Below are 26,235 nucleotides of genomic sequence, written 5' to 3'. Positions count from 1 at the left end.
AGCATACCCTGAGCACACTTAAAAAGTTCCTTCCAGCTCTGGAGATATTCTCCATTTTAAGTATAGGGAATATCATGAAAACCTTTTCTATATTTCTAGATGTGTAAAGAACATTTTAAGTACACCTCATTTTATTTGGAAATCTACTTGATCTAGACATCTAAGATTAATGATAACCATTCACATTATTATTACAAACTGTTATGAGTTGCCCATCTCCATAATATTTAGGTGCTCTTCACATGGCTTAAGAGTGGGTAAAATGAGACTTCTCAGAAATAAGGAGTGTATAATCCAGCCCCATGATTTGCTGCAGCAATTAACTAGCCAGTTTTAATGGATAGAGATCCGAATTATATTAGCTGCAATGTATAGCTGGGATAGAAATATTGCTTAATTAGGATGCTGTCAGGTGATTCAGAGATGATTTGGTTCTACATAGGACGGAAAGGGACCTCAACAGGTCATTTACTCCAGTCCCCTGCACTCACGACAGGACTAAATATTATCTAGACCACCCCTGACAGGAGTTTGTTTAACCTGTTCTTAAAAAATTCCAATGATGGAGATTCCACAACCTCCCTAGGCAATTTATTCAGTGCTTAACCACCCTGACTGTTAGGATGTTTTTCCTAATGTACAACCTAAACTGTCCTTGCTTCAATTGAAGCCCCATTGCTTCTTGTCCTATCTTTAGAAGTTAAGGAGAACAATTTTCCCCCCCTCTTCCCTCTAACAAACTTTTAAGTACTTTAAAACTGTTATGTCCCCTCTCAGTCTTCTCTTCTCCAAATTAAACAAACGTAATTTTTTCAATGTTTTCTAGACCTTTAATCATTTTGGTTGCTGTTCTCTGGAATTTCTCTAATTTGTCCATATCTTTCTTGAAATGTGGCACCCAGAACTGGACACAATACTCCAGTTGAGACCTAATCAGTGCAGAGTAAAGCGGAAGAATTACTTCTTGTGTCTTGCTTACAACACTCCTGCTAATACATCCCAGAATGATGTTTGCTTTTTTTGCAACAGTTTTCAGAGTAACAGCCGTGTTAGTCTGTATTCGCAAAAAGAAAAGGAGGACTTGTGGCACCTTAGAGACTAACCAATTTATTTGAGCATAAGCTTCGTGAGCTACAGCTCAGCATCCGATGAAGTGAGCTGTAGCTCACGAAAGCTCATGCTCAAATAAATTGGTTAGTCTCTAAGGTGCCACAAGTCCTCCTTTTCTTTTTGCAACAGTGTTCTACTGTTGACTCATATTTAGCTTGTGATCCACTATGACCCCTAGATCCCTTTCTGCTGTACTCATTCCTAGGCAGTCATTTCCCGTTTTGTATGTGTGCAACTGATTGGTCCTTCCTAAGTGGAGTTCTTTGCATTTGTCCTTTTTGAATTTCATCCTATTTACTTCAGACCATTTCTCCAGCTTGTCCAGATCACTTTGAATTTTTATCCTATCCTCCAAAGCACTTGCAACCCCTCCCAGCTTGGTATCCTCCGCAAACTATAAGTGTACTCTCTATGCCATTATCTAAATCATTGATGAAGCTATTGAACAAAATTGGACCCAGAACCCTACATTCAAAAATAAAACAATGTAAAACTTTAGAGCAGGGGTGGCCAACTTGTGGCTCCGGAGCCACATGCGGCTCTTCAGAAATTAATATGCATCTCCTTGTATAGGCACCGACTCTGGGGCTGGAGCTATAGGCGCCAACTTTCCCATGTGCTGGGGGGGGGTGCTAACTGCTCAGCCCCTGGCTCTGCCACAGGCCCTGCCCCCACTCCACCCCTTCCTGCCCCGTCTCCTGAGCCTACAGTGCTCCCCCTCCTTCACTCCTCCCCTCCCTCCCAGAGCCTCCTGCACGCCATGACACAGCTGATCGGGAGGTATAGGGAGGGAGCATGAGGCGCTGATCGGTGGGGCTGCTGGGAGGCGCTGGGAGCAGGGTGGGGGAGCTGCTGATGTATTACAATTTGGCAATGTACACTGGTAAATTCTGGCTCCTTCTCAGGCTCAGGTTGGCCACTCCTGCTTTAGAGCCTACAAGTCCACTCCGTCCTAATTCTTGCTCAGGCAATCACTCAGACAAACAAGGTTGGTTACAATTTGCAGGAGTTAATGCTGACTGCTTCTTGTTTACAATGTCACCTGAAAGTGAGAACAGACGTTTGCATAGCACTGTTGTAGCTGGCGTTGCAAGATATTTATGTGCCAGATGCGCTAAAGATTCATATGTCCCTTCATGCTTCAACCACCATTCCAGAGGACATGCTTCCATCCTGATGACGGGGTCTGCTTGATAATGATCCAAAGCAGTACTGACTGACACATGTTCATTTTCATCATCTAAGTCAGATGTCACCAGCAGAAGGTTGATTTTCTTTTTTGGTGGTTTGGGTTCTGTAGTTTCCGCATCAGAGTGTTGCTCTTTTAAGACTTCAGAAAACATGCTCCACCCCTCGTCCCTCTCAGATTTTGGACAGCACTTCAGATTCTTAAACCTAGGGTCAAGTGCTGTAGCTATTTTTAGAACTCTCGCATCGGTACCTTTGCGTTTTGTCAAATCTGCTGTGACAGTTCTTAAAACGAACACGTGCTGGGTCATCATCCGAGACTGCTATAACATGAAATATATGGCAGAATGCGGGTAAAACAGAGCAGGGGACATACAATTCTCCCCCAAGGAGTTCGGTCTCAAATTTAATTGACGCATTATTTTTTTAACGAGCACCATGGAGCATGGAAGCATGTCCTATGGAATGGTGGCCAAAGCATGAAGGGGCATAAAATGTTTAGCATATCTGGCATGTAAATACCTTGCAACGCTGGCTACAAAAGTGCCATGTGAACACCTGTTCTCACTTTCAGGTGATATTGTAAATAAGAAGCAGGCAGCAGTATCTCCTGTCTATGTAAACAAACTTATTTGTCTTAGTGATTGGCAGAATAAGAAGTAGGACTGAGTGGACCTGTAGGCTCTAAAGTTTTACACTGTTTTGTTTTTGAGTGCAGTTATGTAACCAAAAAAAAATCTGCATTTCTAAGTTACACTTTCATGAAAAAGAGTTTGCTCTTCAGTACTTGTATGAGGTGAATTCAAAAATACTATTTCTTTTATCATTTTTACAGTGAATATATTTGTAATCACAAATAATAATATGTGCACTGTGCACTTTGTATTCTGGGCGTTGTAACTGAAATCAATATTGAAAATGGAGAAAAAAAATCCAAAAATATTAAAAAAACTTCAATTGTTGTTCTATTGTTAGAAGTGCGATTAATCGCGATTACTTTTTTTGAGTTAATGGCGTAAGTTAACTGCGATTAATTGACAGCCCTAGTTCAAATATAAAAACACTTCTGGATGGATTTAAACAATGCTTACCAGCTAGAAGAAATGAATGGTGGCCGATTGTCAGAAGGAATTACTTATATAACCTGGGGATCACCTGCCAGGCTGTGGTATGAAACGCCCCCCCACACCCTTCTGCCAAAAAAACCAAAAAACAATCAAACAAACAAAAAAAACCACGTTGGTGCCAGAGGACATATACTAGCCAGGAAGGTGTTCAAAGCCTTGAACATAACCAGATCCCTCCCTGTTAAATACCAGCTTAATATATATCCACCCCTTTGCTGGCAGCCAGCGGAGAGGAATACAGGATGCATGTAATATGATCATAGGATGGTTGCTCAGTCCAGTAAGCCAATGTGCTGCTGCATTCTGCACAAGCCGAAAGAGGCATAGAAGCCCTGCTAAGAGGGAACTGAGCTTTGTAATTACAAGATCATGTGCTGCTGTTGAAAAATGACTGTGGAATAAATAAGGGTGCAGGCTGCAGAAGTTGTGCAGCTGAAACACTGTCAAATAACAGCAAAACACGACTTTCCATGGAAATAGCATAGCAGAAAGAAATCTGAGGTTCTTAACGTGGAAAACTACAAGGGACATGAAAAGGGAGAGAGCAGCAACTATCTAGTAGCAAGACTTCTCCCTTCCCCAAGCAGACCTGAATATCTAGTAGGCAATATTATCCGGTCATTTATCCATGTCAAAAAGTGAACTAGAAAAGATTTTGTTAAGAGATCTTCTCTCTCTCTGTACATGTATGTGTACACACCCACACTCACACATGCCCCTGGGCAATCTGAAAGATAACACAGAGCCATAATGGATGCTGAATTGTAAATACAACAGTGACCATACATCAACATCATTGACTGACTTCTGTTTTCCCCAACAAAGGATTAAGCTTTGTGTGTTCTTGTACTTATTCAAAAGAAAGTGAAACCAAATGAGATTATAACATTAAAGAATCTCAGTCTTTTTTCAAAGAAAAATATATTAATAGCAGACAAACTCTCTCCCTTCCCCCCAATTTAAAATTTCTTCAGAAGGGGCCAACATATACTGTATATACATTTGCTTCAACAGCTGAAACTTGTGGCGAATAGAGTGTTGTCTGCTGATTAGAGCAGAGAACTGGGAGGACATCAATGTTCCCTCTAATTTTTGACAGTCCGTGTGCGCCAAAAATTTCTTCTGTGCAAATTGTGCTTCTGTGCAAATTTTTGTACGCGCGGTGTTTCACCGTGTGCGTGGGGTTTAGGATCTGTGTGCGCACGCACACACACAACTTAGAGGGAACAGTGGAGGACATATTTTTATAGTTTGGGACATACCACTCACTGACTGTGTAACAGGACCCTATACTTCTTGTGCTGCCTATAATCCAGATGGTTAGAAATACATATCCTATCTCAGCTGAACATCCCTTGTTAATAACAACACATCTCAGGAAAGACGCAGTGTATATTACTGCAGGGCATGCTAATACCCATTAAGATTTGCTCAGTTTTTCCACTACAAATATAACATTTCAATAAAAAACCCTACCTGGCACATTAATTTTGGGCATGAGTCAGGCATATAGTCTTATCCTAGGGATAATTTTTTCCCATCCCCCAAATTTGAAACAAATATTTCAAACTGATGTAGCAGTTTGAGAAGCTTTCTTATACTTGTAAAACAAAATACACAACTTATTAAAATCCATAAAATGTTGCAAATATGTCTAAAATATGGACTGTATCCTTGTTATTCTAACTTTAAATATTTTAAAAGCTTTTATTTATTATTTTAGTTGTGGTGTCACCTAGAAGCCCCAATCAAGTCCCTATTACTGTATTACACATACACACGCACACAGAAAAGACAGCATTCTATTACCATGGCCTTAAATTCAGACTTGAGTAAAATAAACCTATGCTATGTTTTGAAATTGCTGCTTCTCATCAAGAGCAGTTTCAGTCTCAGCCATGTTAAAGGGTCTGCAAAACTCAGAAAAAAACCTCTGTGACCCATCTGTAACTGTTCTTTTGATGTGATGCAGATGTGTATTCTACTTACAGTTACTACTTAGGTGTGTGCACGCCCAGTACACCAGAGCTGGAACTTTGCCTAGCTGTACCCATAGTGGTGATGCTCACATCCTGCCGCCCTAACCCCTCCCCTGTCCATATAAGGGCAGCATCACCCCCTCCTTTCCTTTGCATCTCAAGTCAGAAGTACAGACTCCAAAGCAGAGGGGACGGTGGGTGGGTCGTGGAATCTGCATCTGCATCACATCTCAAAGGACAACAGTTACAGGCAGGTAACCACTTTCATTTATTTATTTATTTTAAGTAGATGCAATTGTGTGTTCTACTTAGGTGACTCACAAGCAGTATTCACAGGAGGTGGGGCTTGGAGTTTATTTGTAAGGACTGTAGGATTGCCTTCCCAAAGTTTCCGTCTGATCTGGATGCAGCAGGAGTGGCATAGTGGTTTACAAAAGTATGCACAGAGGACCATCTGGCAGCCCTCAAATGTCTAATATAGAAATGCCACCTAGGAAGGCCATCAGCATTGCCCGGACTCTTTTGGGATGAGCTCACACCCTTTGAGGGGGCACAGCCTGGGCTAATTCATATGCTGCCATGATACAGGAAGTTATCCACCTGGACATAGACTCTGAAGAGACTGCTTGATCCTTCATTCAGTCTGCATATGAGACAAGCAAATGAGATGAGTAATAGAATGACTTGGTCCTAGCTGGATAAAAAGCTAAACGTCACCTGACATCCAGTGTGTGTAGATGTTGATCTCTGGTGTTGAATGCTGCTTAGGGAAGAACACTAGTAAATACACAGCTTGGTTCAGGTGTTACTGGGAAACCACTTAAGATAAAAACTTGTGGTGTGGCCACAGGGGTATTTTGTCTTTAGCAAATTGTGTGTACTGGGGCTCCACCATAAAAGCTGCAACTCCCTCACTCTCCTTGCAGATGTTTTTGCCGCAAGACAGAAAGTTGTTGCTAAGACAGTATTAAGGTCCCACAAAGGCTCTTTTACCTTTGGTGAAAACAAGTGACTCCTGTCAAGAACCTTACTGCCACCAACTTCCCATAGATGAGCAGATAAAATGCCAAAATCGCCATCAGGTGGACTCTCAGTGAACTAAGAACAAGACCAGGAAACTGAAGGTGTAACAAGTACTCCAGGATGTCCTGGAAACAAGCCAGCTTTGGATGAAGTCTCCAGGCTAACACCCGTACTAAGAAGCCCGGTAGCTCTGTCACATGGCCAGAAGGTACCAAAGGTACAACGGAGGATGAGGTGGTAGAAGCCATGGCAGCAGCAAACTCTTGAACCAGTGGAGAGTCCGGGTCTGAGAAGCAAAATAGGTCTGATGCTGCCTGGTATGCCACTTGTGCGAAGACAGTCTGCACTAGTGCCGATGTCAGTCCTGGACTCGATGGACACCCCATTGCTGGAACTGGAGCCAACTGTATGGGCTCTGGCTGATCTCGGAGTGGTATCGGGGAGCGGTAGGAAGGACCTGCTCCAGCCCGCATGCCAGAGGGAGTACAGTGCCAGGCACCACTCCTCTTAGGAGACGAGGATAAGTCTCCCCAAGTCCTAGAATGGTTCTGTTTCTTTGTGTGGGACCTTTTCCCAGGGAAGGGGGAAATGACATCTCTTCCTCTTGAGGGAAATGGCAGAGCCTGAGCATGGAGTGGCATCATTTGCCAGAGCTGAAGGCAACTGCTGATGCGACAAGGGCCTTGGGGCTGAAGTGGGCCTCATGGCCTGCTCCACTAGGCGCTGCTTCAGCCGCCAGTCTCTTGCCACCTGACTCCTCTTAGCGAATAACCTGCAGATGGAACACTGCTCTTTAGTATGTCCCTCACCGAGGCAAAACAAGCACCTCATGTGGGGATCACTGTCGGGATGGCCTCTCCACACATGACAGACAATGCTTGAACCCTGGTGAGGGCATCACACAGGGCAGCCAACTACTCTAAACCTAACCTAAGGTATTACTAACTACTATATACAAGACAATTCTCTCAGGAACTGAGGCTCAAAGCATGAGGTGAGAAACACCACACAGATCATCTATTCTAGCCACGGGAGGTGAGAAGGAACTGAGGAAATTGGGGTGGCACCACCCTTATAAGGCCAGGGGAGGGTCTAGGGCCACAGGGCACGAGTGCTGCCTTAGTAGGTACTGTTAGGCAAAGTACTCTGTTTCCGGTGCACTAGGTGTGCACACGCCTAAGCAGGAAGGAAGCAGAATATATGGCTGCATCTACTCGAAGAAGAACAAGGATATACCAAATTTAAGGATCAGTTTTTACTCACAATATTTTGCTTTTGTACAGCAATGTAATGTTGGGTGGCTATTCAGCACTGAAGGACAAATTCAGACTAGGTTTTGGGAGATACAATGCCAGGAAGTTCACTGGAATTACACTTGTTTACACCAGGGTAGAATTTCATCCCTAGATCGTAACAGTTCCCTGTTTTAAAATGTTATAATAGTAATAATAGTTAGAGATCTCCAAATTGATTCTCCTGATCCTAGACAGATACTGTTTTATGTACAGTTATATATTATCAGTCCACTGTTATTGTATGCATGAAAGCTGGTCTTTATCATCAGACTGATAGCATTTTTATGAAATAATGCAACTCATTAACTACATTATCTAATAATGTTGCTCAAAGACATGCCAAGGAGATTTATAAAAGGGCAGGGATACTATATCAGTAGAAAAGAAACAAATGCTGAACTTTCAACACCTCCAAGAAGGACATTCTTTGTATAAACACAAGATAGCTTTTGCATCAGATGGGTAGCTTCTGAGTTGAAAGAAAAAATAATGAGGCATGTCTAAAAAGCAATACTATAGGCAATAGGCTTCACCTCATTTTGCTAATAATTTCTTGCTACAAATCATATTTACATTTAAAACCAGTGAAAGATATTGATTGCCAAAAATAAAAAGGATATTGTCACTATTGTTAATCTATAGAGATGGATCCAACACTAAAAAAAAGTTAAACATTGTTACCAAAAGGTATAGCCTATCATTAAACACAGCTGGATAAGAACTTACAGTGCACTTTCCATATCTGCTATACTTCCTTCCATTTTCTGTCACTACGTAGAGGTAAATAAAGTTGTCATGGGATCCTACTGCAAGTAAGGTGCCATCTACAATAGAAGTTTAAAAAATAGTGTAATAATGTTAACATACTGTTTTTTGAACTGGAATGATTTCATATTTAATACCAATGCATTATTATCAATCATACAATTGTGAATGAGCTAGTACCCAAGAGCATGGAACTAACTATACTGCTTTCCAACTGGTCTCCTATTTTTCCCCTATTTTCATGGTGATTGTGATTATGGGGTAAGTGAGTTTGCTTCCCACTATGTCTTGGATAAACAGGGTTATCATTGGACAGGGAACTAGGCTAGCTAATGAATCCTCAGCTTGCACTGGACTTCTGATAACGGCTGACAACATGCAGTCCTAAAGTTCTCAGTTTTGAGATTCACTGGAGATTATCTCCAAAGAACAGTTTATTTTTTTTAAATGTAAAGTTATTACACATGAACCAATGCTGATCAAAGGCTAACTTCACAACATCTTCAACAAAGTCACCGTAGCACAGTATTTAAACATTACAAGCTGTTTTCTAATAACAATAAAGGTCCTTGGTACTATTAACCATTTCACTGCCTGGGAACATGATCAAACTCCTCTGTAGCACCAATGAATGTGAGTGCTCTGAAATGAAATGCTGTTGTTGGTAAATAGGGCAGCAGTAGAGATAAGTTTTGCCCAATTTACCTGGCATGTTATGCAACAGCAAACATGAAACAGGCTTGCCACACTTCTCTTCCATCCAGTCAGAAGAGAGGATTCAACTACTGCCCGTTTGTCAGACTCTCATAAGATGACCTTGGGTTTTATTCAGTAAGAGGATACCTTTCCACATAATCTCTACACAAATAATTAATAGCAAATGGCCTTTAGTTTGAGAGAGAGAGACACCTGAATTTAACTTTATTGTTTTTGTACTAATACATTTTAAAACTTAAGTGAATAATAAATACAATAAAAGCTGTTTAAGATCTTAAAACATTCAAAGAATGTTTGGGCACACTTAAAAAGTTACAAATACGTCTTAAAATCAAGCTTTCATTGCTTCATTTACCTTACCTTTACATTCAGTTTAGAGTTACTGAATTCCCCTGAAAGAAATGATGACATCACATCACAACCACCTATACAATGGGGTGCTGTGTTAGGCAACAGTGATGTTTGCAGAGATAGAACAGTAAATATAAAACTGAATTCCAGTGCAGGCAAAATGCAAATGAAGCTGTAATTGTTAATTTACACATGTATTTTGTTTATGATCTTAAGCAATTTTTTAAAAGCTCTGCAGTTCCCTATTATTGTAGGGTAATTTGATGTGTAACACATTAATAGCTTAACAATTCCAGAGAAGTGCAGGAAAAACACCTATTTTATTGGAATTAAAACATGCAATTACAGTGAAGTGCCCAGAATACACAGGAAGTTTGCCTACCTACTGAGTAGCGCATCACTGAAAGCTGTTCATTACCATCAGTGTGTATTGAAACCAGGTCTCTTGTTTCTGCATCCAAAACAAACCACCTGTTAAGGAAAGAGTTCTAGTGAGTGTTACTTCTACTTAAACAAAACCAAAAAATGTAAAAGCACTGCATTCTATCTCACTGCTTATTAGCATGATATCCTTTCAATGTACCGTATTAACTTGTTTTAATTAAACATTTTCTTTTCGGTTTCTAGGTTTACAAAATGATGTATATTCCAGTGACAGATATACAAGCATACCAAAATACCACTACATATATTTATTCTTGAATACAGAATAGTTATTCGTATATCATGTAATGTAGATGATACACATGCTGGTGAAACTATGATTTGATTACAGCAGGTCTCTGTTAGAGCTCACTATATTTTAACTTCAATTATCATCTCACATTTTCACATACTTTCCGAAAAATTCACATTTGGGCCTGAAATTTTCCGTCCTTGGTGTCTACCTGCAAATGAATTCTTCTGGAAAGTCTGAACAAAATCTCTGCAGTCATTTTTGAGTCCAAACTTCTTCCTCCCTCCCACTCCAAAAGAAAAAAGTAAATAAAGCTACAGCTGAAGTTTGAAACTAGTCCTTTTTGCTTATTTAGAAAAAGTGGCTTTGATTTAAAAACTTGAATTGAAACTTGCATACAGAGTGGAGATGAGTAAGGGGGGGGGGGGCGGAGGAGCATCTGCAGCTACCCATTTGAGGTAGAAAGTGAATTCTGATTTGATATTTTCTGCAATCCTTCATCTTTACTTTCTGTGAATATTTACATTATACATTCAAATAGAAAAATTCACAATTTACCCCATGTAGGTTAACTGTATAAGTTACCTGGCATTCCTTCTGTTCCCAGAAGAGGTGACCTATGTAACTAATTAAATTCAGCACAAATTGAATTTTACTAACATGATTGAATATACACTTCAAAATCCATGACATGTTTGTTAGTTCTGTAAATAGCATAAGTTACAGTGTGATGCGCAAACAGTATCTTCTATTGTGATATTGCATGTTAAATATTTGAATAATCTGTAGACCAAGATTATTCAGTGGGGCAGTTTAGAAAGAATTATGAGTAATGAATGAATTTGAGACTATTTACTGTAGATAATCTGGTCATCTCTAGTACTGAGCATGCATAGTAGAAAAAATGTCATTAAATCTACAGCGCCACACTTAAACACATACACACTGTATGCCAGTGTGAAGCTAGGTAGGTGGTTCAAGGAACTTAGAAGTTTTACTTCAAGATGAACAGGTCTACAGTAAGGAACTTAAATGGCCTGTTAACCAAGGGCTGTCTGTGACTGTAGGCACAGCTCTAAGCAAGGGGGTGGTGCATAAACTGCACTACTCTAGTTGTCTCAGGAGGCTTTGTGATTGAGAGAGGTACCTCTGAATCACAATTCCTCCCTTACTATTTCTTTGTACTGCAAGCAGCAGCCATGACTTCCACACACAGCACAAGTGGCAGAGTCGGCTCTAATGGCCGAGGATGGAAACCGCAGGCAGCTTAGGCAATATTCTTGTCATATATATATATATATTTATATATATTTTCTTGTCTATACAATCCAAGTTTCTGATAATATAATTCGAATTAGCAAAACTGCATCCTTTGTTATTAATGTATAGCATAAAACTTCTCCTCGGGCCGCCACTTGGACGTGGTGGAGAAGCTTGCGTATACTTAAAACCCTAGAGAGCGATGCATCTGGAGTCCTGTACTCCTGGTACTGTACTCCTGTACTCCTCACCCATGGCGGTGAGGTCGAAGGCGAGGTACCAAAGTGCAGCCCAGCACAACACAACCCAGTATAAGACCTCAACGGCAGAACAGGTGGATGAAGCAGGCTGTGAGGGCAGATGAAGGCTGCAATGGAGGAGACCTCCCCAGTTGTCTTGGACCTCCTTGACACCGGACATAGGTGCCTATTCCGCCAAGATTTGTGTGGCTGCTGGTGCGCATCAGCTCCCCCACATTAAACTACTCAAACACAGGCTTCTTTCACAGGAAGAACTTTTTCCCTCCCCCTCCCCCTAAAAATCCTGAGGCGATGGGCAAATGGCGATGGGGATAGGTGAAGGTCACCAGCAGTCTCTAGTCACAGACCCACATGCAGGCAGTGACCGCAAGATGGTTGTCATGTGCCTCTGGACTGGGTTAGGGGGCATTTTCAGCAGCAGTGGTCATGACTGAGCAGGCCATTTTAGGAACCCCTCCGCTCACCCCATGTGGAGAAGGGGCTAGAAAGGTGTCCCAAACACAGGCTATCCCACCATACCTGATTGGATACCTGCGTCCAGAGGGATCACTCCCAATGAGTGGAAAAGCAAAAATGTTTCTTGTCGCTTGGAATGTTCATACCCTACTAGACAAATCAAAAAGCGAAAGACGCAAACACAGAACAGCAATTGTTGCCCGAGAACTCTTGAGGTACAACACCAATATCGCTGCTCTGTACGAAACAAGACGTACAGATGAAGGCCACTTGAGGGAAGAGGGCAGCGGTTACACTTTCTTCTGGACAGGAAAACCAGCAAGCGACAGGCGAATACCCGGCGTTGGCTTTGCGATCAAGAGCCTTCTAGTCAACCGCTTGACTGATCTCCCTGTCGACATCAATGAGCACCTTATGACCCTCCGCATCCAATTGGTCAATAAGTCATTTGCCACTATTATCAGTGCGTATGCACCAATACTTGACGCTGAAGAAGAACAGAAAGAATCCTTCTACACTGACCTTGATAAAATTTTTTCATCCATTCCAAAAACAGATAAAATAATCCTCTTAGGGGACTTTAACACAAGAGTTGGCTGAGATTCTAACGTATGGAATAGCACCATTGGGAAGGAAGGAGTGGGTAAGACCAATTCCAATGGCATCTTTCTGCCAATGTGCAGAGCACAACCTTGTGATCACAAATACAATCTTCAGACAAAGCAACAAGTACAAAACTACTTGGCAACACTCCCACTCAAAACAGTGGCACCTTCTAGACCATGTCATTGTAAGAACACAGGATCTAAGATGTCCAAATCACTCATATCATGAGAGAAGACGACAATTGATGGACTGACCACTGCCTGGTGAGGTAAGTCATGTCCATCAGGATTGCACGGAAACATAGAAATCAATCCAAATCATACAGATGGCAATACAACATCCAAAGACTTCAATCCTTAGTGCACCAAGAGAACTTCCAAACACTCCTCAGTGGAAAACTGGCCATATGCACACCTTGAAATGACGACACACGTGTCAAAGAAGACTGGGAAGTCCTAAAACAGACCCTTCATGAGGTTTGTGAGAAATGCATTGGCCTTGCTACCTGCCGCCATCAGGACTGGTTTGACAATAACAACACTGAGATTACAGCCATTTCAAACCAGAAGAGAAAAGCTTTCTGTGACTGGCAAAACCAACCACTATACAGTCAGAAGCACAGCTCTTTCCATCAGCTCAAAGCTGAACTTCAAAGGATGATCCAAGAAATCAAAAACAAATGGTGGGAGGACAAAGCAAAAGAAATCCAAACATTCGCTGACAGACATGATATGAGGAGCTTTTTTTGTGAGACAAAGACCCTGTATGGACTAAGCTCATGTGGTCTCACACTTCTGAGATCCGAAGATGGTAGTCCCCTTCTTAAAGGTAACGAATCCATCAAAGAGTGCTGGAAGGAAAACTAACAAAAGCTTCTAAATCGAGAATCAACTGTTACTGACGACACCATCGACTCCATCCCTCAAAACCCAATCTGGGAAACTCTTGCCAACCCACCAACACCTGAGGAGGTCTGCAAAGCAATTAAATAAATGAAGAACAATAAAGCACCAGGTCTTGATGGCATACCAGCTGTGGTACTGAGAGTCGGGGGAGAAACAGTAACTAACAAGCTTCACTTGCTGCTCCTCCAAATCTGGTGCACTGAAGAAACCCCTGCTGAGTTACGTAATGCTACATCGTCACCATTTTCAAAAAGGGAGACAGGGCCGACTGTGGCAACTATCAAGGCATTGCCCTCCTCTTCATCGCTGGGAAGATTCTTGCTATAATCTTACTGAATCGCCTGCTCCCTCTTGCAGAGGAAGTACTTCCAGAGTCCCAGTGTAGCTTCAGACCATCACGAGGCACAAGTGACCTGATTTTCGCAGCCAGGCAGATGCAGGAAGACTGTCAAGAACAACACCAGGAGCTGTATATGGCCTTTATCGATCTGACCAAAGCCTTCAACTCTATCAACCGTGAGGCTCTGTGGAAAATCATGTAAAAGTTTGGCTGTCCAAGAAAATTTATCACCATTGCAAGACTCCTCCATGACCAGACTGACTGCCTCCATCCTGTGCAGCGGTTCCACCTCTGAGCCCTTTGTCATCCAAACTGGCCTGTGTCCTGGCACCCATCCCTTTCTCCATTTTCTAAGCAGCTATGAAAACATTAACCCAAGACCATCTACCACAGGGCACTGGAATCCAATATCGGACTGATGGCAACCTCTTCAACCTTTCTCGTCTCCATGCCAGAACTAAAGTAATATCGGCAACAATAAACAAAGTCCAGTGCACAGATGATTGTGCTGTAGTTGCACACTCAAAGGAGGATTTACAAACAGCCCTTAATTGCTTCGCGAAAGCTTACAAAAGCCTAGGGCTAATTCTGAACATCAGCAAAACAAAAGTTCTCCACCAGCCAGTCCCTGGTCAATCATCAGACCCAGCAAGGAGGATCTACATCGACAAAGAAGAACTGGACAATGTAGAACACTTTGCCTATCTTGGCAGCCATCTCTCACAGAGGGCAGAACAGATGACGAGATTCAGCACAGAATTCACTGTGCCAGCCTTGCCTTTGGCAGGCTGTCTCGCCGGGTGTTCAACAATCACAACGTCAGAACGCATACTAGACTTTTAGTTTATAAAGCAGTTGTAATCCCAGCTCTCCTCCATGGCTGTGAAACTTGGCTGACCTACAGAAAACACCTGAAAAACCTGGAACACCAGCACCAGCACTTTCTTTGGAAGATCCTCATCATAAAGCGGAGGATCATCACACTAATGTCAGTGTCCTCACAGAGGCCATCTTCAGTGCTGAGGCCCTGATTATCCAGCACCAGCTGAGGTGGAGCGGGCACTGTGTGCACATGTCTGATATATGCTTACCAAAACAACTGCTGTCCGCCCAACTCACCAAAGGAGGAAGGAAATGGGGAGGCCAAAAGAAACGCTTTAAAGACTCCCTCAAGATAAACATCAAGAGATGTGGCATCGACACCACACACTGGGAGACAGCAGCCCAGGATAGGGATAACTGGTGAAGGCTTGTCAGAGAGGGAACGTCCACTTTTGAAGAAAATTGCCTTGGCCTGGTTGCAGAAAAATGCCAGAAAAGAAAGGAAAGATAACTGTCACGCAGCAATCGTGGCCCTACTCTGTCTTCCAACACTACCTGCAATGTCTGCCAATGAGCCTGTGACTCAAGAATTGGACTCCTCAGTCACCAAAGGACCCATGAAAAATAAAGAGACCATCCTCGACCTCGAGGGATCGCTGATGATAGCATAAAAATATAAGATGAGCCATCTTGTTAAGTTAATTTTGAGATAACTTTGACTTCAAATGTCAGAAAATTACAGAAGTGAATCTCACAACTATAACATTGCACTAAAGATATTTTTTTCATTTAACATAATATACAGTTACATAGACGTTACATACTGTATAAATGGGACAAATTCATTCAGAGACATATCTAGTCCATCATTTTCATATTGTATATTGTAAAAATTAATACAGGGCATTCCAAAAGAAACTTAAAAGAACTTAAAATAAATTCCAGGATCAACAGTATACACAATTAAATTTGATAGAAGAAGCACCAATTCTATTTTATTAATGCAGAGTCTGAAACCCAGGTATCTCAAAATTGGCTTAGGCAAAAATGGTGGAAAAATGGCTAAAAATGTTTTCATTAGACAGCAATAGAAACCACCCTCAATAATATCACTCTAATATAATGGAAAAAGCCAACTCTGCTTACTTATGAGCTGTACACAGATTTTTCAAGGTAACTGGGTGAATCAGATATTTCAAATTGCTGCTCTGGTACTGAATTTCATTCCCACCCTCTTGCCTGCTCCTGCCACAGGATTAACTCAAAATGCTACTTTCCTACATTTCTGTGACAGCTGAGGTAGGGAAAGGGAAATTTGTTAACGGGGAGGGAGAAAACTGTGCCCTTATCTCCAATGGGAGAGAAATAGCGACTCCTTATAGTAACTCTGCTATATGATACACGCTGATGGAAGGCCACAGGAACATGAGATATACAACTGCAGTCTTCAGTGGGTTGACAATTATCATATTTTCCATGATAAATAAATACATTAGTCTGAAACACTTTGCACTAGATTCCTTGGGGCTGATTCAACATCACATTACTCCAGTTTTTGCTGGTGTAATTCTACCACAACCAATTGTGAATCAGGTCCCTTCTTTGTTTCAGTCCAGATGGCTGCTACACCTCTTCCTGTGTGAGCAATAAAATGGAAGAGAAAGGCCTCACTTTACACGTGTCTCTCCTACAGGACACTCCTAGCATGTGCACTGCAATGAGAAACCTAATCTAATTGTCTGACACAGAAAGAGAAGATGAGTTCATTTCCTTTTTTAATAAAAAGGAGGCAGGATGCTGAATCATAGGGCAAGAACTGAGTTACAAGAATGAGCCATGGCAAACCTACTTCTTTACTAAGCCAGGCAGGCAGGCAACCTCCTTACTAAACTCTCCCAAGTCCTGAGGGACATGCACCAGATTGCTGGCTCTGAATGCTGATGAATGGTCTTATTGGGTTATATTAGGGGACAGATGGGTGGTAGTGCTTAGGGAGGTGGCTGCTAGATTCAGGTGGGCAGTGGTGCTGGGATTTGGGAATTAAAAAGTCTTTCTAAACAATGGCCAGGACCAGTTCTTAGTAAAGCTGATTGATCCTGAAAGCATCTATATTAGTCCCATCAAAATGTTTTACTACCCTGCCATATCCGAAAACATCAAACCTTGAGGCCTGAGTGCCACCTAGTTAATGTCAATTACTTAAAACTTTAAATACCGTAAAAGCCTCATGGCTTTTCTAGACAAACATCTCGTGTGCGCCGCAAGCTGAGGTATAAATTACTTTGTACGAGACTGCAGTAAACTAAATGTCCACATGGTCCTGCTGCCACACACCATAAGTTCTCTAGTGCACTTTGATTTACGTCCATTTCAAAGTGGGTTATGTCAAATTGCACCACTAGCAACACACATCTACAAAAGTGGTGCACAAAATGTAATTTACTGAAAGCGTAGAGAAAGGAGGCTGCAATGCACATCTTGTGTACCTTTAATACATTCAACTTTATCTGGCACCGGATATACGGTTATGTAACATGCTGCCTAATTCTCTGGAATCTTTTTCTTCTTCAGAGTGAGGTACAATCATGAGGTAAACAGCAGACTAGATTATTAGCACCAAACTGTAATACTAGTCAGTGCAGTATGACAAACTATGAATTTAGGAGGAAAGTGCTGGTCAGACCTAATTTAGTTAGTTCATTGTACTTCCACAAGCTTTAGTCATAGACACACTACCTTAGTTCTCCCAGTCTAGCAGTGAATGTACAGTAATTGCCAGTGAGAGAGTCAGTCTCCATGAAATGTGTTTCCAGTCTACCAAATACAGCTGGGTTCTACTTTAGGACTACAAGTTCTCGGGGGGAGGGGGGGGCGCTCATTTCCAAATGAATGTACGCAGCAAGCAGATGGTAACCAGCCCTGTAAAGTTCTACTGGGCTGTGAAATGCAAGGACTGTCTGCTAAGTGAACTCTTAGACTTCTGATCTGTAGACCAGATTAAAACAGACAAATATTCCTGAGCCATAGACAAAATCGTAGGTCTTTGGCCTTTGCTGATTTTCACCGAGGATTTCTCCCACTTGTTACTGCAGATATCATGCCTAACTTGTTTATGAACTGATTGAAGCACCTTGCACATACTGTGGCATTTTTAATCTCTAGGTCATGCCCCCAAACACTTGAAAAGAATTTCCTTTCTCCAGATACAAGTTTTTTTCTATGTTGGAAAAGAAAACAAAACAAAATACCGCTCTTGGGAAAAGAAGATGGTGAACAGCTCCACAGCTCCAGAATTAAAACTAATTCTACCAGGCGGGGCACCCATGGCACAGTACATGATTGCTGGCAATTTACCTCTGTAGACTCACAGGATTACTGGTGAAATCATGAGTCAACAGAAATAAAGTAAGATACAGAGAATGGGTAGCATTCAAGAATGGACATTATCTTTTGCCATAATGTTTGCATATTTCCATAAAACTATCTGGTTGATGCTGATCTGGTTGATGCAAGATATGCCAATGAATGTCTAGTAATGGGCTATAAAAACTTACTAGTTTTGTCAAGGAACTAGCAAAGAGATAAAGCTTCCTGTAGCTAAACACAGCGGCCAGATCCTCAGCTGGTGCAAATCAATGTAGCTTTGTTGACTTCAGTGAAGCTACACTTATGTACTTCAGCTGAGGATCTGGATCAGTAGGTCTTCTCTGCCTTTTAGTTTTCTCATGAGGTCATTGGTAGCTTTCAAAGATGTCTGGATCATCTAAAGAAAGCTCGATCTGTTTTTTCAGCAGCGCTTTTGAATGGTTAGATCAATAGTGCTCAAAGTGACATGAATAGCAACTTGGTGCTTTATTTCCCCTTGAATAATAATTTTGCCAGCCCTTGAGAAACTATGGAATGGTAGTCTGTACATTACTTAACAATATATTTTTCAGCAGGATTTCCTATCACCAGGATCTGTACTTTTTCAGCTCTACAGTTGCAGAAAACTGAGGTACCAATGAAAAAATCAATTTTCTACAATCTGATGGACAGAATTATGATTGGACATGAAGAGAGTATTTAAAGTAGCAGGTAACAACACATGCAGCAGGCTACATAGAGACAGCCTGAATGGAGAAAAGATACTGAAATACTGACTGATGGGAAACGAGAAGGGGAAAACCCACCCCAGAAGTCTGACAATATGCCATGGTTGATAACAATGCACCATCTCTGACTGAGGAAGGCAAAAGGAGGAGAGGAAGAAAGTTCATATTGTTCTTCAGATATTAGGATGCTAACACCAAGAGGACCAAGTAATGTTATAATGGAAGTGATTTTCTGGAAGACCAGCTCCAGGGAAGGCTACTTTAAAAAAAAAAATCAGTGAACACCAAACTACACAGCTTGACCATCCACTCTGACTCTTGTTCAAAGTTTAAGGTGAACCTCAAGAATGTCTAAGAGTTGCAATGGCGCTCTCTCTCTCTTTCACAAATATTACTAGTACAGGAGGTTTGCTCTGGCTCGTTCTTTTAACTCAGTTCTTGCCCTGTGATCCGGCCCTTCTGCTCTATTAAATAAACTAAGGAAGAAGTACTGAGTCAATTTAAAGCCATATCAAGAAAGTGATGGTAAAGGTAAGAACACATGGAAGAAGTGGAAACCAAGCAAACTGGAGACGAATTATATCTTTGTCCGGAAATTACAAGAGGTTTCTTTCCTGATTAATGGCCTGACGGAGCTCCCACTGCATTCAGTAAGGATTGGATCAGGATCTTAGAGGGGGTTTCGGAAAGGTATTGAGTGCCCACAGTTCTCAATGAAGTCAATAGGAGTTGTAAATGCTCAGTTCCTCTCAGGACCAAGCCCTAAATACTTAAAATTTTGCTGACGTGACAGCAATCAAGTGAACTACGGCCTGGTCTACACCTAAAACTTAAGTTGACCTAGCTACATTGCTCAGACCTGTGAAAAATGTCATGCCCTGTGCAATGTAGTTAGGTTGACCTAACCCTCACTGTCGATGCAGCTAGGTTAACAGAAGAATTCTTCTGTCAGCTAGCTACTGTTTTTTGAGAGGGTGGATTTTCTACAGCGACGGAAAAACACTTTGTGGCGCTATTGTAACTGTCTACCCGAGAGCTGCCCCACTGTAGCAAATGTACTATAGACATACACTAAATAAAAAAACAGGTCATGTTATTTTACCAGTACGTTGTCTAATCCTGCTCAGACCTGGTCTAAATGACACAGTGGTAAAAACACTGTTGGATGCAAGAGTGTTTTCTCTGAGCTCAAAAATCCCTAGAGAAGACAAGGCCTTATGGTCTTTTACAGAGGTTGCCTTGAGCCAGAGAGAGTTTGGATTTGCATCTAGAGCCAAATTTCTCCAAAGCTGAGAAATGTTTGAATCCAGAGTTTTGATCAGGACCTCTCTAGCCTTTAGTGATGCAAGGATATTATGATGAAGCTGAACTGAGACACAGGGCTGGACTACCTCACTGTGCTAACTCTCTGTACTGTTACAATAATGTGCAATGCAGCACTCTTTTCTTTGGATAGGTTCAATGCACTAAGCCTGCCTCCTTTCCTAGGGATAGAGGCCTCTGCAGGTCAATATGAAGGGAGTGTATGTGGCTGGGAGGAGGAGAAGGTACTATAATTCACTTGTCTTATGAATTAGTTTAAGGTGATCTGCAAAGGGTAGGAGTGAAAGGAAAAAGGTCTTTGCCCTCTTTTGCTTCTTTAGGATATATAAAGAAGTTTTGAAAGGGTACCTCCCCTTCCCCACTCCAAAAAAAAAGAGAGGGTGGATGATTCTGCCTTTTAATTTTTTTAATTTAATTAAAAAAAAACAACTTAGAAATTCAAGTCTTGACTCCTTGGAAGATTCTATGACTACTGGAGAATGAATAAAATTAGGACATCTCAAGAGAGTGAAAGATGAGCAAATGCGGAAGGAAGAGATTTTTTAGGCGGGTTGTTTAATATTTTTTCTTTAGTGACCAATTCATTCCCATGTCTAATTGAAATTAGGGGAAAAGGATGTCTTAGTTTCAACATTTCACCTTTTCAAATAAGGTATGGCAGCTCACAACACCCATCTTCCACGCCTCCCAAAAACTGCTTCTCAATGCTAGGAAATATCAGGCTTGACAATCCAAATATTTCAAAAGTAATTAAAAAAATTGAAAAACCTTTAACCTCTCCCCCACCCTAACCACCACCTTTCAAGATGGCCAGCTTCACACATAAGAAGGAAGGAAAAAAGGGCCTAAAACACAATATTTAAAATTCCTTTACAGGTCACTTTTACACTTCAGGAACATCATCCCCCCTTCCTTTCCCTCATCATAACAAAACCAAAATATATTTACCTTCCCGAGTGTGTTCCTATTGCTACCACTGTTCCACTTGGATGGAAATCAGCACAGTGCCCTGGTTCCTGCAAGAGACAGGTGTAGATATATGACTTAATATCAAATGTATTAATATTCACAACCTCCCTTATATTTAAGCAATGTTAAAAGACAGGACAAGAAAAGTCTCAGTTAAACACATCATTCACAGCTTTGATCATTCAAGTATTATATAAACTCCCACCTTCCCAGTTTCTGTAAGTGTGTACGCTTTGGGGGGAGATGTTTCCCACACACACGTCCCCAAGTTAAATTTTCACAGCACTTGACAGTTCACTATTAAAATTAGCCAAGGTGCTAGGTACTACTGAGCTACTTGAACCAATATTTATATTTTGCAGAGGCAGGACACCTTCCAGCTAACCATTTTAATGCTACAGTTTCCCACATTTTGCCTGTTTGTGCAGGACAAGCTACATATGGTTAATTTCAAATGCTTCTGAAAGACATTTTAAGTACTTTCCCTCTGACTGTTATTTTTAAACTCAATGCCATTAGAAGAAAGCTCACGTACATCTAGCAGCCTGGTCCATTCTAGTGTGTGATCCACAGAGTTCCACATACAAACTTGCCTATCTTGAGCACATGTTAACAACAAATCTTTGAAGGGATGTGTTGCCAGACCCCAGAGCTCATCTGTGTGACCCTGAAAAGGAAACACATTATTTACTTACTATAGTTCCAAGACATAAACCAGTAAACCCCCCACCCCCCGCAAAAAAAGTCTCTTGATTTAGGTCCTGAGAGAAAATACATACCAGAGGAGAAGTTTGAATTTGCAGTAAAAAAAAAAATATTGTGCTCACCTGTACCTCTACTTGGAAACCATCATTGAACGTTCCCCGCAAAATAAAGTTTCGTGAAGTGCCAACTAAAAACTGATCTGCTTTTCCTTCTGCTACTGCTCTGATTGTCCCGTACTGATCAGGAACCTAGGGAAACAAATTTCTGTAAAGGCAAATCTTAACACGTACCAATTTTCATCTTTGAAGGACACAATTACTATAGTGTCTCATGAAACAATAATCAACAGGAGATGCAGTTTCTAATTAAAAAGGAATAATCCAACCTATCTGACATCAGGATATTGACCACATTCAGCAGCTGAGTTCACACAGTCTAATCAGATCACTCCCAAACTTAACTGCAGTTCCACTTCATACACTTATGCATTTTCTCACTAGAAATAATGAAAAGGATCTGCCAGCACACAAGTTTGGGAACACAGAGACCACAACATTTAATGAAACTATTAATGTCTGCTTTAAGGAACAGCACCAAAGAAGCCAGAAAGAGGAGGTGGTTCACTCCGCCCTTTCAAAACCTGGAAGTGTGGGAATGTTAGTGGAGGGGACATTAGAGAGATGAGGTGGGTGAGGTAATATCTTTTATTGGACCAACTTCTCTTTGGTGAGAGAGAGAAGCTTTCGAGCCACACAGAGCTCTTCATCTGATCTGGGAAATGTACTCAGAGCTCACAGCAAAATACAAGGTGGAATAGATTGTTTAGCACAACACATATTTCAAGTTTCAGAGTAACAGCCGTGTTAGTCTGTATCCGCAAAAAGAAAAAGGAGTACTTGTGGTACCTTAGAGACTAACCAATTTATTTGAGCATAAGCTTTCGTGAGCTACAGCTCACTTCATCGGATGCATTCAGTGGAAAATACAGTGGGGAGATTTATATACAAAGAGAACATGAAACAATGGGTGTTACCATACTGTTCCTCAGACGTTCTTGTCAACTGCTGGAAATGGCCTACCTTGATTATCACTACAAAAGGCTTTTTTCCCCCTTGCTCTCCTGCTGGTAATAGCTCACCTTAAGTGATCACTCTCTTGCTACAGTGTGTATGGTAACACCCATTGTTTCATGTTCTCTATGTATATACATCTCCCCACTGTATTTTCCACTGAATGCATCCGATGAAGTGAGCTGTAGCTCATGAAAGCTTATGCTGAAATAAATTGGTTAGTCTCTAAGGTGCCACAAGTCCTCCTTTTCTTTTTACATATTTCAAGGGTGCATTCAAGGTCAAGTGGCCATTAACATCTCTCCAATCTGGAGGGAAAAAGACAAAAAAAGTTGGAGGGGGAGAGGGTTTAAGTTGGTTATAGATTGGTGTAACAAGCCATAGTTCCAGTATCTCTATTTAGTCCATAATTTTTAGTTTCTGGCAATATTATGAATTTAAGGTCCCAGGGTCATCTTTTGAAAGTGCTGTGCAGGTTTTCTTTGAGGATGAGGACCGAGAGGTCAGATATAGAGTGATCACCCACAGGTGATGTGGTGTTTTTGTCTTCCATCATTTTTCTGTGTGAATTCATTCAAGGGAGCATAGCGATTGTCTGATTTCACCCATATAGTTGCTACTGGGGCAATCAGTGCACTGGGTGAGGTACACCGCACATGAGAGGTATGTGTAGACCATAGATCTTGAAACTTGTGTCATGGGAGGAGGTGTTTGATCATGATAACAGTGGAGATAATGTCTACGGGTTTTGCATCTATTGTTCAGACAGTGTCAGATGCTGCTTTGACTTGGTGTGTGGGGAGCTTACTTCTGATGATGTGCGGAGAGAGGCGGGGGTGGGGGGGGTGTTTGAAGGCCAGAAAGGGTTCAGGAAAGATTTTTCAGGATGTGGTCCCCATTGAATATGGATTGTAATTGATTGATGATACCCCGTATGAGGGTCCAGCAGTCACACCTAATGGTATATTTATACAGTATGTGAGAGGTGTAATTCCCAGCTCAGGTGGACATACATGAGCTAGCTCTGCTCAAACAAATGCCTACAAATAGCAGTTTGGCTGAGCTACCCAGGTACATACCAAGGGGGTCAGGCAGGTTTGTACTCAGGCAGCTAGCCCAAACTGCTGCCCGTGCTGCTGCGGCCACACTGCTATTTTTAGGCAGTTTGAGCAGACCTAGTACGTGTACCTTTACCCACATTGGGTATAACACCTGCCAGCTGCAGCGTAGACATACCCTGTGTCTTCACTTGCCGATGGAGCACTGTAAGACAATTGTCTTCCACCAGCTTTCGAAAAGACATATGTCTCAACTGGTGCTCACTACCTGTATGTACTCTACTTAATCTGAAATTTACCCATGAGGCTGCTGTAGGAGCTGTATTTTGCTGAAAGAGACGACATCCCCCTTTCCTCCTGCCTTCCACATCCACCCTGACTGATGTCAAGAATCACTCTAAACCCAGTCTATTTATCCACTCAGGTCAGGCACATGCACAAGGACTTGACCCCAAATAAACGATATATACGTCATTCTGTAAAGATGAGTTTCCCCACTTTCTCACCCAAGAATATATATATATACAATCCCCGAAAACACGTAGGTGGGTGCTTAACTTTATGCATGTCGATAGTCCCATTGATCTCACTGATGTGTGTACAATTAAGTAAAGTTCAGTAACAGTTTGCAGGATCAGTGCCATAATGTGCATTTTGCTTTGATAAATAAAGGCAGTTAACTCAACATGTGGAAAAAGTTAAATGTGAACTGGTACAGCTCAGTAATTTATGCTTTTGCAAATCTTCTGAGCAAATAGGTCTTTATAGTTTAGTTCAGCCCTGACACAGACATGTAAGGCTGATTAATTCTTATTTCACACTTTTTAAATTATTGTGTGCCTATCTATTCATGTACACACATCCCTCTTTAAAAAAAGGTCATCCTTTGGACATTTGTAATACATCTGGCACCTTATGGTCAGATACAGAGACACACAATGCCCACATATACCCAAGAAAGTCAATGGGAGTTGAGAGTGCTCAGCATCTTTGAAAAAAATCAGGGTATTAGTATATAAGTGTCATAACGTTATAAATAAGTTAGGGTTTAATTTAAAAAAAATAACTATTAGTGTTAAGATCCATTAGAATCTAGCATACTCAAACAAGCTATTTCCAGGATAGGGAGAAAACATATATTCATTTATTTGTCTAAAAATACATGGTGATAAGAAAGAGGAGTGGTAAAATTTTCAAAACGGCTTTAATGACTTAGGAGCCAGTGACTTAGGAGCCAATGACTTAGGCTCGTAGGTGACGTAGATGCTTTAGAAAATGTTACTGTAGCTCCTGAAGACTTCATGTAGGTAGAGATTATACCAGTGGTGGGCAACCTGAGGCCCGCATGTCCCTGTGGCCGCTTTGCCTGTAGGCGCCACTCTCCACAGCTCCCATTGGCCGGGAACAGAGAATTGCGGCCACTGGGAACTCAGGGGGTGGGGGTGGGGGTGGACGGTAGTGCCTGCGGACGGTCAATGTCAGCAAAATGTCTCGCGGCCTGCAATCAGATTACCCTGATGGGATGCATTTGGCCAGCGGGCCGCAGGTTGCCCACCACTGGATTATACACACAGAATATGATGTTTACATTTTTAAACACTACACACTGAAAATCTGAAAGAAAAATTGTGTCGTTTCTACCAAATGCATCCTTATTTTATTAACTTTTCATGGATGTTCATGAACTGTCAGCAACTACTTTGGCCTATAATAATTTTTATTTACTGTATGTTTAAACTGTATTACACAATGTTGTTCTGTTTTACGATATGTTGTCCTATTCTGAGTGCTCCTTTTCTGTTTAATTATTAATCTGAACAGCCGCCATAAAAGTAACATTACTATCACTATGAAAGTTATTTATTCAGGGTACTGGCAAGATTTTTCATCCCAAAATAATTACTATGTATAGAGTATATGGCACATTAGAAAAGGGAATGTGGAGATGATCATCAATATTGCTCAAATTACTGTTTACCAAGTGTAACAGAAATTTCTCTCTCAGTTGGTGTTTACCTATTAGATACACTTATTAATTAGCTTCAAGGCAGTTCTTTAAAAAAAGATTGTGGGGATTCATTTGCTTAACTGCTACATTTAGTTTCCCAAAATGCTGTGAATTCATCATTGTGATAA

The 26,235-nt window shown here is 41.3% G+C and overlaps 1 protein-coding gene across 7 annotated transcripts in view; it reads right to left on the bottom strand.

Annotated features, from left to right (window-relative positions):
• EML4 (EMAP like 4) overlaps positions 1-26,235 on the bottom strand; it is a 257,086-nt gene that overhangs the window by 14,420 nt on the left and 216,431 nt on the right. For all 7 annotated transcript variants that reach the window (XM_073339049.2, XM_078852282.1, XM_073339047.2 and 4 more), the window contains 5 exons: positions 22,094-22,219; positions 21,802-21,933; positions 21,246-21,313; positions 9,938-10,026; positions 8,449-8,546 (listed from right to left, as the gene is read on the bottom strand). In XM_073339049.2, coding sequence (XP_073195150.1) covers positions 8,449-8,546; positions 9,938-10,026; positions 21,246-21,313; positions 21,802-21,933; positions 22,094-22,219 — 513 coding nt within the window. The remainder of the gene's footprint in view (positions 1-8,448; positions 8,547-9,937; positions 10,027-21,245; positions 21,314-21,801; positions 21,934-22,093; positions 22,220-26,235) is intronic.

Source organism: Lepidochelys kempii, chromosome 3 (assembly GCF_965140285.1).
Source record: "Lepidochelys kempii isolate rLepKem1 chromosome 3, rLepKem1.hap1, whole genome shotgun sequence".
NCBI lineage: Eukaryota > Metazoa > Chordata > Testudines > Cheloniidae > Lepidochelys > Lepidochelys kempii.
The sequence above is the reverse complement of the archived record's forward strand: the minus strand, read 5'-3'. Positions and strand labels throughout refer to the sequence as shown.